Source organism: Leucopleurus acutus (assembly GCF_964270905.1).
Source record: "Leucopleurus acutus genome assembly, chromosome: 21".
Lineage (NCBI taxonomy): Eukaryota > Metazoa > Chordata > Mammalia > Artiodactyla > Delphinidae > Leucopleurus > Leucopleurus acutus.
The window spans coordinates 30,497,046-30,510,940 of NC_139163.1; the positions used below are offsets into that span (position 1 = coordinate 30,497,046).

At 38.0% G+C, this 13,895-nt stretch overlaps 1 protein-coding gene across 1 annotated transcript in view; it reads left to right on the forward strand.

Annotated features, from left to right (window-relative positions):
• LOC309977711 (disintegrin and metalloproteinase domain-containing protein 32-like) overlaps positions 1–1,635 on the forward strand; it is a gene marked incomplete at both ends in the record, with an annotated part of 166,747 nt that extends 165,112 nt beyond the window's left edge. The window contains 2 exons of the mRNA XM_082863999.1: positions 582–620; positions 1,409–1,635. Of these exons, the coding sequence (XP_082720125.1) occupies positions 582–620; positions 1,409–1,635 (266 nt within the window). The remainder of the gene's footprint in view (positions 1–581; positions 621–1,408) is intronic.
• Positions 1,636–13,895: the final 12,260 nt, after the last annotated feature.

Below are 13,895 nucleotides of genomic sequence, written 5' to 3' on the forward strand. Positions count from 1 at the left end.
GGGAGGTGTTGGTAGAACCAACTCCTTGGGTAAACACTACCACGACAAAAAAAATTTTAAAGCCAGAAATACGACAGGTTATGTATCCAGTAGACTCACAAATCTATATATATAAATCCCTTTATTGGTTTGGGGAGAACTAACTATATTAAATAGGGGAGTTTCATGGTCAGAATAGTAGGAAAAATCTAGTATAAGTTTTGAAGATATAAAATAGCAGAGGTAGGGAAAGGATAGGAGGGGTAAAATTATGCCACTCTTAGCACTGAATTCTCTCCCTAATCTTACTACCTATATTATCTTCTTTGTCAATTAAACTCAATTAGTTTGTCTTCAATGTATTCTTTTTCATTCTTTTGGTTGGGGGATCAGAAATAAGAAATCTGTGGATATAAAAATGGAAAAGAGGCTTTAGAATTTGATTTTGGCTTCTGGTATTAATGAGTATAAAAATAGAAATGTGGCAGATACTTCTTTATTACCACAATTTTGAAGGGAAAGAGGAAGAAACCGCCATAAAAATATATCTTTGTCAGACTGTATTATATCATGATAAAAGCATTATTTCCTTATTTATTTAGTTCCAAGTCACAGAAAAGCAGTGAAACACTTAACAGTAGGCAAGTACATTAGGAAATATCTCTTAAAATAACTTGCTTTAAATTAAAATGAAATTTATAATCCACAACTAATTCCTAAATATTTATTGGTTAGATGAATTCATAAAGTACTGCGCCAAAAATAGTGTTTTAATCTTTACTAATCTTGTTATTAATGAGTATTTAAATCAGTTTTTAAAGACTTTTAGTCTTTTTTCCTCAGTTTAGTAAAATTCTCTTAAGTTTGTTGGGAACTTGCTCTTGTGGACAGAATGGAATTAGAGTTGACTCTAATAAGATATATGATATGTAAATTAGTCTTTTAAATGAATTCATAATCAAGCCACTTTATCCAGTAGGCACTGTAGCCAAAATGCTTAAGGCCTATGAGTTTCCAAGTGCCCAAACCAAAACACTGTTTACCATATGAAACAATTTAAAAATGACTGGCTCCAAGATATGGAAAAAGTAAAATTGATATGTATTTAAATTTCTAAAAACATACAAAGATTTGACTTGTTATATTCAAGAACATTTCATTGCATGTGAAAAAAATATTAGATTTTCTCATTTGCAAGTACTTCTGATTAAATACGATGGTTTCCCAAAAATCACAATTGATAGTAAATAAGTTACTCACAGCTAAATAATTTCACAAGCAAAATTGTAAAAATTCTTCTAGAATTCTTTTTCTTTTTCTATATGAATTTTTCACTTGGCAGTATGCCAACTGTATGTTTTGCAGTGGAAGGTAATTTATTTGTTACACCTAAGTACCTAAGCACATGTGTCTTTGTTCTCTTCCACAGTAACTAATAATTCCTTCAGAAGGCAATGGATATTACTGGGGATCTCACTGAGAAATGAAAATGCAGCCTTTTCTCCCCTGGTCACAACTGAAGGAAGCAATAAACCAAGATGGACCAATCTGCAGGAGCGTCTGTTTTTATTTCCTTCTCCACCCCTGAGGCGCAGTTTTGCCATTTCAGGGCCCTTGACTGCAGATAGTCAGTCACAACTCCCACTGACTCCCTGAGCTCTTCTCCACAGCTCTCTCCACCACCCACTCGGATTTACTGCCTGGGGCCCCAGATGCTGGGGATCTGCATCAACTGCTCTCACTCAGGAAAGGGTCTGGGCACGGACTGTGTTCCTTCTCCGGGTCCTTCTCACTGGACTTGGCTGGCTGCATGCAGATCTCAGTTAATGCAGTCATTCGACCACCTCACCCTCCCCACAACCACAGAACCAGGGCTTCTCAGGGAAGCTGTGCTCCTTCTGGGGACTGTGCTTTACCTTCCAGGCCTCTCCCTCTGTTTACCACCTTTCTCTTGCCCCTCGGCTGGGTGACCTGCAGGGTGAATCCCAGAAGGCAGAAGGACCCAGAGAGCTTGGGCTTGGGTCTCAGGGGCAAAGATTAATCCCTTATCAGAGTTTGGTATGAAGATTGATAAATCGAGTTGGGAAAAATATCTCTCATTTTCCATTTTCTCAAAGAGTGTATAAAATTGCTTAGTTTTTCAATTAAATATTTGGCCAAATTCATCAATGAAGCTAGAGTTTTCTTTGTCGGAAGATTTTAAATTATGGATTCAATTTCTTTAACAGATAAAGAACTATTTAGATTTTCCATTCTTGTGATATTTTTTTCACAAGTTGTATTTTTAGAGGGGTTTATTTCATTTAGTTTTAATTAATTTGGTAGTGTATATATGTCCATGCCATACTCTCACTTCGTCCCAGCATACCCTTCCCCCTCCCCGTGTCCTCAAGTCCATTCTCTATGTCTGTGTCTTTATTCCTGTCCTGCCCCTAGGTTCTTCAGAACCTTTTTTTTTTTTTTTAGATTCCATATATATGTATGGTATTTGTCTTTCTCTTTCTGACTTACTTCACTCTGTATGACAGTCTCTAGGTCCATCCACCTCACTACAAATAACTCAATTTTGTTTCTTTTTATGGCCAGTGTTTTTTAAATTGGAGTGTTAAAATGATTTACATTTAATATAATTTCTGATACTGTTGGTTTTAAAAAGTCTATCATTTTGTTACATGTTCTCTATTTGTCCCACATTTCTTTGTTCTTTTGGGGTTTTTTTTTTCCCCTCTGTTTTTCTTTTAGGTTAATTGAGCAATAAACTACTTTTTCTTTTCTATGGTTTTTAGCTGTCCTTTTTTATAGTAACCATTTTTGGTAGCTCTTCCAGAGGTTACAATGTGTATCCTTAATTCATCACAGTCTACCTTGAATTAGTATTTTCCTACTTAACAAACAACAAAAGAACTTTACAACAGCATGGTTCCTGTTACCTCCTCCTGCCCTTGGTGCTACTACATTTAATTCTACATATTTTATAAATTCCATGTATACATTGCTGGGTTTTTTTCACCTGAAGCAGTCAATAGTGTTTTCAAAATTTTTATATGGCTTTTTATATTTACCCACATGTTTACCCTTTCTGTTGCTCTTCATTTCTTCTTATAATCTGTGCTTTCATATGGGATCACTTCCCTCAGCTTGGATAACCTTCTCTAGTATTGCAGTGTGCTTCTGATGGTGACAGTTTCTTTCATCTTTTTTTTTTCTGCTTGAAAAGTTTTTTTATTTTCTTTTCAGTGAGATACAATTATTGCACACAGAATTCTAAATTGCCATTTTTTCCCTTTCAGCAGTATTTAATCTCTTATCTTCTGGGTTTCATTATTTTTGATGAGAATTCAGTTATTATTCTTTTTGGTATACTGGATTGTAATGTGTCTCCTCACACACCCAGGCACTCCTAAGATATTTTTCCATGTCTTTGGTTTTTAGAAGTTTTATCATGATATGCTTAAGGTGTTTTTCTTTGAATTTACCCTAACTTATATTCAAGTAACTTCTTGGATCTATTACTTAATGTCTTTCAGCAATTTTGGAAAATTCTCAGCCATTAAGTATGTCTTCATATCTTTCTTTTGACCCATTCTCTTTTTTCCCTTAGGGAACTCCAGTTACTCCTTATTAGATACTGTCTCATAATTCTTTGAAGTTCTGTTTTGTTTTTTAAATGATTTTTCCTATTTTAATTTAGTTTGGATAATTTCTGATGCCCTATCTCAAGCTCACTGATTCCTTCTGCTGTGTCCAATCTTCTGTAACCTCATCCAATGATTTAAGTCTTAGAATTTCCATTTGGTTCTTCTTTCAGTTTCCCTTCTTCTGTTGAAATTATTGATTTTAAATCCTTTTTGTCTATTTTGTTCTTCGCATGCTGTAACATGTTTATAACAGTTATTTTAAAGTTCTGATCTACCAAATCAAATACTCCCATTTTAATGTGCTTGATACATGCCCTTGGATATGTGTTGTTTGGTATGTGTTTTTATCATGATAATGTCCTATATATTTGATGCATTCTTTTTTACTATTTTCAATCAATACTAATGTTTGTAATATTTAATTCACGTGGGTATATACATATTAATATAAAATGCATTATTTATAATATTTATAAATATATATTTATAAAATATTTCATTCAGACTGCTACACAGTATTTCATATTGTACATCTATTAGAATTTTTCTCCATTTTCTTTAGTGATTAATAAGTAAGTTGCTTACAGCTCCCACTATCACAGATGATACTGCTGACAGCCTTGTACATGTTCCTGATAGTTCTTTGCAAGGGTTTCTCTGGAGTATTTTTTATGTACAGATGGATGTATGTTGGCTAATTATTCTGTCATGTGATCACCACTACATCCAATAAATAGCATGTTTCCATCACTCCACAGAAATTCCCTTGTTTTTGTTTGCAGTCAGTCCTTCCTCCACCTTTAGTCCCAAGGCAACCAATGATCTCTCTCTGTCAATATAGTCTTGCCTCTCACAGTATTTCATATACATGACATCATGTATATGAGGGCTTTAAGCTGTCTGCAGATCCATAGCTTTCAGAGTTCCCTTCTCCTTTAATTTCCAGTTTCTTTGACAGCCCCAAGTTTTGACCTTTGGGTTTTTTTTGTTTGTTTTTTGTGGTACGCGGGCCTCTCACTGTTGTGGCCTCTCCCGTTGCGGAGCACAGGCTCCGGACGCGCAGGCTCAGTGGCCATGGCTCACGGGTCCAGCCGCTCCACAGCATGTGGGATCTTCCCAAATCAGGGCACGAACCCGCGTCCCCTGCATCGGCAGGCGGACTCTCAACCACTGCACCACCAGGGAAGCCCAAGTTTTGGCCTTTGAAACCTCAAGCCAGAAAGCTCCTACTTTCTGCCGCCTGAGCCTGTGTGAAGGCTGGGGAGTAAATTGAGTCAAAAGTGCAGAACACTCACACATCCCACCAAGAGCAGTTCTGCCCTTTTTAAGAGTAGACCGCCATCTTTCTTCTTTTTTGTTTGCCTTTTTTTGTTTTGTTCTGTTTTTTGAGGCAAAGAATATGACTTTATTCGGAAAGCCCACAGACTGAGAAGATGGCAGACTAAAGTCTTAAAATAACCATCTTCAACCCCTATCCTTCTGTTTGCTTTTTTTGCCAGGCTTCCTGGGGTCTTTTGCAGACAGACCTAGTTTAGTGGTCAGCCAGGGATTTAGATGAGTTTATTCTCAAATTTTGGATCTCAGCCTTTCTCTTGCTTCCAGAATTTCCTGCTTTATATTTTCTTTTTTTAAAATAAAAATTGTATATATTTAAGATACACAACATGATGATTTGATATACATATACACTTGACTATTACTGCAGTCAAGCTAACTAACATATCCATCTCCTCACATAGGTACCAATCTTTTTTGGGTGGTGAGAGCACCTGAAATCTAGTCTCTAAGCAAATTTCCAGTCTTTATTATAGAATTACTAACTTTGGTCATCATGTTGTATATTAGATTTCTAGATTTACTCCTCCAGCATAACTGCAACTTTGTACCTCTTAACCAACATTTCCCCATTTCCCACACCCTCCAACGCTGGTAACCACCGGTCTATTTTCTGCTTCTATATATTTTAGGTTTCACATATAAGTGAGATTATACAGTATTTATCTTTCTGTGTCTTATCTCACTGAGCAAATGTCCTCTAGGTTCATCCATGTTGTCACAAATAACAGGATTTCCATGTTTTTCATGGCTGAGTAATTATATCACATTTTCTTTATCCATTCATCCTTTATGGACACAGGTTGTTTCCATATCTTGGCTATTGTGAACAATGCTGCAAAGAACATGGGTGTGCAGATATGTCTTTGAGATACTGGTTTCATTTACTTCTGATATATGCCCAGAGGTAGGATTGCTGGATCATATAGTGTTCTATTTTTAATTCTGAGGAACTGCCATATTGTTTTCCATAATGGCTGTACCAGTTTATATTCTCTCCCACAGTGTACCACAGTTCCAATGTCTCCACACACATACTGGATGATACTTGTTCTCTTTATCTTTTCAGTAATAGCCAACAAATTGGGTATACAGAAGGACCATACCTCATCATAATAAAGCCATATATGACAAGACTACAGCTAATATACTCAACAGTGAAAGGTTGAAAGTTTTCCTCTGTGATCAGGAACAAGACAAAGGTGTCCACTCTCACCACTCTTAAGTACTGGAAGTCCTAGCTAGAACAATCAGGAAATATGAAGTAATAAAAGGCATCCAAATCAGAAAGGAAGAAGTAAAATTGTCTTTATTTGTAGATATGCCCTTATACAAGAAAATTCTAAAGACTCAACCAAAGAACTGATCAACAAATCCAACAAAGTTGCAAGATATAAAATCAACATACAGAAATCAGTTGCATTTCTACATACTAAAAATGACATAGCTAAGAAAAAAGTAAACAATCTCATTCACAATGCATTAAAACAATAAAATAATTAGGAATAAATTTACTAAGGGAAGTGAAAGATCTGCACAAAGAAAACTGTAAGACTTTGATGAAAGCAATTGAAGAAGACATGAATAAATGGAAAGATATCCCATGTCTATGGATTGGAAGAATTAACATTGTTAAAATGTCCATACTACCCAAAGCTATCTATAGATTCAATGCAATCTCTATCAAAATTCCAATGGCATTTTTCATAGGAACAGAAAAAAACTAAAATTTGTATGGAACCACAAAAGACCACAAGTAACCAAAGCAATCCCTAGAAAGAAGAACAAAGCTGGAGATATCACACTGCCTGATTTCAAGCTATATGACAAAGCTATAGTAATCAAACAGTGTAGTACAGGCATAAGAGTAGACACAGACCAATGGAACAGATCTAGAGCTCAGAAATAAATCTTTGTACATATGGTCCACTAATATTTGACAAAGGAGCCAAGAATACTCAATAGGGAAAGAATAGTCTTTTCAATCAATGGTTTTGGGAAAACTGGATAACCATATGCAGAACAATGAAATTGGTCTCTTGTCTTATACCACTCATAAAAATTAACATGAAATGGATTAAAGGATTAAATATAAGACCTAAAACTATAAACCTCCCAGGAGAAAACATAGGGGAAAATCTCCTTGACATTGGTCTTGGCAACAATTTTTTGGTTATGACACAAAAATAAGTGGGACTGCATCAAACTAAAAAGCTTCTGTACAGCAAAAGAAACAATCAATGAAATAAAAAGATAACTTGGGGAATGGGAGGAAATGTTAGCAAATCATATACCTGATTAAGGGGTTAATATTCAAAATGTATAAAGAATTCAAACAACTCAAAAACAAAATATAATATTTTAAAAATATTATAAGATGGCAGAGTAGAAAGACCCTGAGTTCTTTCACCTCCTCTCACGAGCACACCAAAATCACAACTATCTGCAGAATAACCATCGATGAAAAAGACCAGGACCTACCGGAAAAGATCTTCTACAACTAAAGACATGAAGAATGAACCACAACAAGACAGGTAGAAGGGGTGGACTCATGATATAGTCAAGTCCCATACCCCCGGGTGGGTGACTCACAAACTGGAGAACAATTATATTGCAGAGTTTCTCCCACAGGAATGAGAGTTCTGAGCCCAACTTCAGGCTTGCTAGCCCAGGGGTCCAGCATCAGGAAGATGAGCCCCCAGAGCATTTAGCTTTGAAAGCCAGCAGGGATTAATTTTGGGAGTCTCACAGGACTTCACTCTCTATTTAAGGCTGCAAACTTGTTAAATTTTATAATCGTTGGCTTCTCCAAGTGAAACTCAGAAATACTTAAAAAATAGCTGTAATGTCTGCCTTAAGAGAGATGGTGTTTATTCCAGTTTGCCTTTTTATGGTGAAATAAAATCCTTTACCAATGAACTAATGTTTCCCATAATAAATTTTTTTAAAAAGGGACTTCCCTGGTGGTGCAGTAGTTAAGAATCTGCTTGCCAATGCAGGGGACATGGGTTCGAGTCCTGGTCTGGGAAGATCCCACATGCCGCAGAGCAGCTAAGCCCGTGTGCTAAAACTACTGAGCCCACATGCCACAACTACTGATGCCTACATGCCTAAGAGCCCGTGATCCGTAACAAGAGAAGCCACTGTTGTGAGAGCCTGCACACCGCAACGAAGAGTGGCCCCTGCTCTCTGCAACTAGAGAAAGCCCGAAAGCCCACATGCAGCAATGAAGACCCAACGCAGCCAAAAATAAATAGATAAATAAATAAATTTATTTTTTTAAAAAAAGGCTTAAAAGTCTCACACAAAATCTTTTGTGCACCAGGACCTAGGGCAAAAGAAGTAATTTGATAGAAGCCTGGGCCAAACCTACCTGCTGGTCTTGGAGAGTCTCCTAGAGAGGAAGCGGGCAGCTGCAGCTCATCCTGGGGACATAGACACGGGAGGCAGCCATTCTCAGGGGCTCCTTCTACCGCATGGATGCTGGTGCTGGCAGGTGCCATTGTTGAATCCTCCCTCTACCTCATTAATGCCAAGATCTGGCCCACCCGATAGCCTGTAGACATCAGTGCTGGGATCCCTCAGGCCAAGCAACTAATTGGGGGAGGGAGCATAGCTCTACCCATCAGCAGACAGGCTGCCTTAAGATCTCCTGAGCCCACAGCTCCCTCTAGACACAGCCCTTCCTACCAGAGGGCCCTGGACACAGCTCCACGAACCAGTGGGCAGGTACCAGTCCCAGAAACCCCTGGACCCTGGTCCCGCCCTGCAGGGAACCTGTTCTAGCCTTTGGACCAGCCTCACCCACCAGAGGGCAGATACTAGATGCAAGAAAACCACAGTCCCACAGACGGGGGATCCAGCCCTCCAAAAGCAGGCCAGACCCTGCCCTGGGACTAGCTGGGCCCCAGCCCTGCCCACTAGCAGGCCAACACAAGCTTCAGGACACTCCAGGCCCCACACTGAACTGTGTCAGGAACAACACCCCCGACCCCACCCCAAGGAATCTGACACTAGCTCTGGGATCCCTGGGCCCTGCAACCAGACTCCAGGATCTGGCTCTACCTGCCAGTAGACTGGCACTAACTACAGGACCTGGCTTCACCCACCAGTGAGCCAGCACTAGCCCTGGGGCCCTCTGTGGTTCTGCAGTCAGCTGCCTTGTGACCTGTCCACACCAACCAGCAGCTAACAGCCTCTGCACAAGGCAGGGCCTGACAACCAACTGGACCAGGGGCCAACAAAGCCAAACAGACCACCCACATAATCAGCCTGCCACAACAGAAGGACCCACGCAGCCCACATAGGGGAGAGCCCCTAGAGCTTGGGTGACGAGAAGGAAGTGTGCTTCTGGGACAAAGAGGACATCTCCTCAGAAGGCCATTTCTCCAAGGTCAGGAAGTGTACACTCTCCCAAGACTGAACCAGGAAGAAATAGAAAATATGAACAGATCAATTGCCAGTAATAAAATTGAATCTGTAATTTAAAAACTCCCAACAAACAAAATTCCAGGACCAGTTGGTTTCACAGGTGAATTCTGCCAAATATTTAGAGAAGAGTTAACACCTACCTTTCTGAAACTATTCCAAAAAATTACAGAGGAAGGAACAGTCCCAAACTCATTCTTTGAGGCTTCCATCACCCTGATACCAAACCAGACAATGATATCACAAAAAAGAAAATTATAGGTCAATATCACTGATGAAGATAGATTCAGAAATTCTCAACAAAATATTAGCAAACCAAATCCAACAATATATTAAAAGAATCATACACTGTGATCAAGTGGGATTTATCCCAGTGCAGTGATGCAAGGATTTTTCAATATTCGCAATTCAATCAATGTGATACACCACATTATTAAATCAAAGAATAAAAACTGTATGATCATTACAAGAGATGCAGAATAAGCTTTTGACAAAATGCAACATTCATTTACAATAAAAACTCTCCAAAAAGCATAGAGGGAACATACCTCAACATAATAAAGGTCATTTATGACAAACCCACAGCTAACAACATACTCACTGTGAAAAGCTGAAAGCATTTCCTCTAAGATCAGGAACAAAACAAGGATGCCCACTCTTGCCACTTTTATTCAATGTGGTATTGGAAGTTTTAGCCACAGCAATCAGAAGAGAAAAAGAAATAAAAGGAATCCAAATTGGAAAGGAAGAGGTAAAACTGTCACTCTTTGCAGATTACATGATACTATACATAGAAAACCCAGAAAACACCACCAGAAAACCACTATAGCTCATCAATGAATTAAGTAAAGTTGCAGGATATAAAATTAATATACAGAAATCTGTTGCATTTCTGTATACCAACAATGATCTATCATAAAGAGAAATTAAGGAAACAATCCCATTTACCATTGCATCAAAAAGAATAAAATACCTAGAAGAAATCTACCTAAGGATGTAAAAGACCTGTACTCAGAAAACTATAAGACACTGATGAAAGAAACTGAAGACAACACAAACATATGGAAAGATACACTATGTTTGTGGATTGGAAGAATTAATGCTGTTAAAATGACCATACTAACCAATCAGTCTACAGATTCAGTGCAATGACTATCAAAACACCAATGGTATTTTTCACAGAACTAGAACAAATAATTTAAAAATTTGTAGGGAAACACCCAAGACCCCAGCAGCCAAAGTAATCTTGAGAACAAAGAACAGAGCTGCAAGAATCTGGCTCCCTGACTTCACACTATATTACAAAGCTACAGTAATCAAAACAGTATGGTACTGGCACAAAAACGGAAATATAGTTCAATGGAACAGGATAGAAAGCCCAGAAATAAACTCACACAACTATGGTCAATTAATCTACAACAAATGAGGCAAGAATATACAATGGAGAAAAGACAATAAGCGGTGCTGGGAAAACTAGACAGCTACATGTAAAAGAATGAAATTAGAACATTCTCTACACCATATACTACAAAAAAAAAAAAAAAAAAAGCAACCCTCAAAGTGGAGTAAAGATCTAAATATAAGAACAGAAACCATAAAACTCCTAGAGAAAAACATAGGCAGATCACTCTTGACATCAATCATAGCAATATTTTTTGGGGTCTGTCTCCTTAAGCAAAGGAAATAAAAGCAAAAAGAAACAAATGGGACCTAATTAAACTTAAATCTTTTGCACGGCAAAGGAAACCATCAACAAAATGAAAAGACAGCCTACTGAATGGGAGAAAATATTTGCAAATGATATGATTAATAAGGGGTTAATATCCAAAATATACAAACAGCTCATACAACTCAATATCAAAAAAAACAACTCAACTAAAAAATTGGCCAAAGACCTGAAGAGACATTTTTCAGAAGACATCCAAATGGCCAACAGCTATATGAAAAGATGCTTAACATAGCTAATCATCAGCGAATGCAAATCAGGGAACGCAAATTGAAGCTAAAGTGAGACTTCACACCTGTTAGATTGGCTATTATCAAAAAGAGAAGAGATAAGTGTTGGCACAGATGTGAAGAAAAGGAAACACTTGCGCACTGTTGGTTAGAATGTAAATTGGTACAGCCACTATGGAAAATGGTATTAAGTTTCTTCAGAATATTAAAAATAGAACTACCATATGATCCATCCGTCTACCTCTGGGTATATACCCATATAAAAGGGAAACAGGATCTGGAAAAAATATCTGCCCTCCCATGTTCATTGCAGCATTATTCACAATAGGCAAGATATGGAAACAAATTGTGTCAAACAATGGATGAATGGATAAAGAAGATGTGATTGAATGAATGTATACCACCCGCCCCCCACACCTTCAGGGAGGGGAGAGGAGCTGAAGATTGAGTTGAATCACCAGTGACCAATGATTTAATCAATTATGCTTATGTAATGAAGCCTCCATAATAACCCAAAAGGATGGGGTTCAGAGAGCTTCTGGGTTGGTGAACACCAGATTCAATGGAGATACAATGAGAGTGGTGCACTTGGAGAAGGCAAGATGGCTTTTGACTTTTTCCCATACCTTGCCCTATTCATCTTTTCTAGCTGGCTGTTCCTGAGTTAAGTCCTTTCATAATAAATAGGTAATCTAATAAGTAATGTGTTATCTCTGAGTTCTGTGAGCCACTGTAGCAAACTCAAGGAGGGCATCGTGGGAACCTGCAGTTGACAGCTGGTTTGTCAGAAGCACAGGTGACAACGTGGATTTGGGATTGGTATCTGAAGTGTGAGCGGAGGGGGCAGTCTTTTGGGGTTGAACCCTTCATCTGTGGGGTCTGGCACTATCTCCACATAAACAGTGTTAGAATTGAGTTGAATAGTAGCACACGCAGCGGGTGTCAGAGAATTGCTTGCTGGTGTGGGTAAACTTCCCCCCTTCCCACATTGGAAATGGGTGCAGAAGCTTAGGTATCCAATTTTGTTTTAAAATGAAACCACCAAACATATATGTAAATACACTAACCAGTTTTTAAGGAAGAGGAGAAAATTATTGTCAATCCATTTTCCTTAATTTCAGTGACGAAGAATTTATCTTGAAGCTTGGCACATTTGTAATATTCACTCTGAGGAGGACTGCGTTCTTTTCAATTGGCAAAGACTGCCGTGATAATTTCTTAAATGTAATAAGTATTGTAGAAGGATTTGCTTATTGTTTTCAGATCGCTGGAGATCTAGTAAGCTTTATAACTTCATAATATCCAAGATCTTGTCTTCTTTTCAAAAGTTCAAGCAAGGGCTTCATGGGCTTTTGGGATGCTTATGAGCAGGCTGGAAAAAGGATCAGGATCCTTTCTATTCTGTTTTCGGCTGGTCTCTCTAACCCCAGAAATGCTTTCTGTAAGAATCTGTCCAAGTATATATTTAAAAGATGAAAGTCTAAGGTAGGCTTTTTGAATCTTGGCCTGTTACATTTCTACCAGTTTTCTAATTATTTCTCTCTGTAATTAAACAGTGACAGAAAATTCTGCTTATAGGATCTGAGTATTTAACTAAGGTATTATGGAAGTAGCTTCTTCACAATCCTTAACTGAGTCATCATATTTGGTTTTAATTTTAACTTCTTTGGAGAAGTTCTGGAATATCCAATCGAATAGTTACGTGCATCTGTGTGAATGCGCAGGATGTGATATTTCACACAATACTCTTTCAAATGATTGAATCAGTTGAGTTCCATAGTCCTTAACCTGGCCATATTAGGTTACAGCACCGATGGCCTCTGTGAATCCTATAATTGGGAACACTACCACTTAATTACAAGGTGATTTTTAATTGAGGCTTTCTTTTAGCCAATCGGATGTAACAGTACCTTCTTGGGTTTTTGGTTCAGGGAATTGTTAAACACAAAAAATTCAATTAAATCCCTGCGCTCTTCTAGCTTCTCTGTGTCTTCTTTGGCCAAATATGCCAACAGGAAATTTGCTCCTATTCCAATATCGAAGCTCACGTACAGTGGTTTATATGTTCTCCTTGATAAATTATATTGGAATATCCTCCATAATTCTGGGCTTACTGAACTTTTCCAGGGTTTGGGGGTCATTTCTTTTTTCTTTTTTTCTGTTTTCACTTGAAGTCTAGAAGAGATTTGGAGGCAGGAATGGTGCTTCTCCTATTTGGTTGCTCAAGGAAAAATTAATTTAAATTTCATGAAATAGGCCCACCACAAGTGTGATCTAAAAACTGTTTGGATACCTAGCCGACGTTTCCCAAGAAGCTGAGAGAAAAACTTTAACCTAGAAGGGAAAATTCTGACTACATAACTTTACTTCAAAGTTGAGAGAAACTTTGAGTACTGGGTGAAAGTTAGCATTTGGCTTTTGAGAGACACTTTTTCTCCTGTCTTGCCTGTGCCTACCAAGTCCCACCATTACAGAAAGCTTTATGTAGTTCTCTATGTAGTTCTCTTTGTATCCAGAAATGTTATCATTAGGAGGTTACAGTTTTTTGTTAGAAGGTGT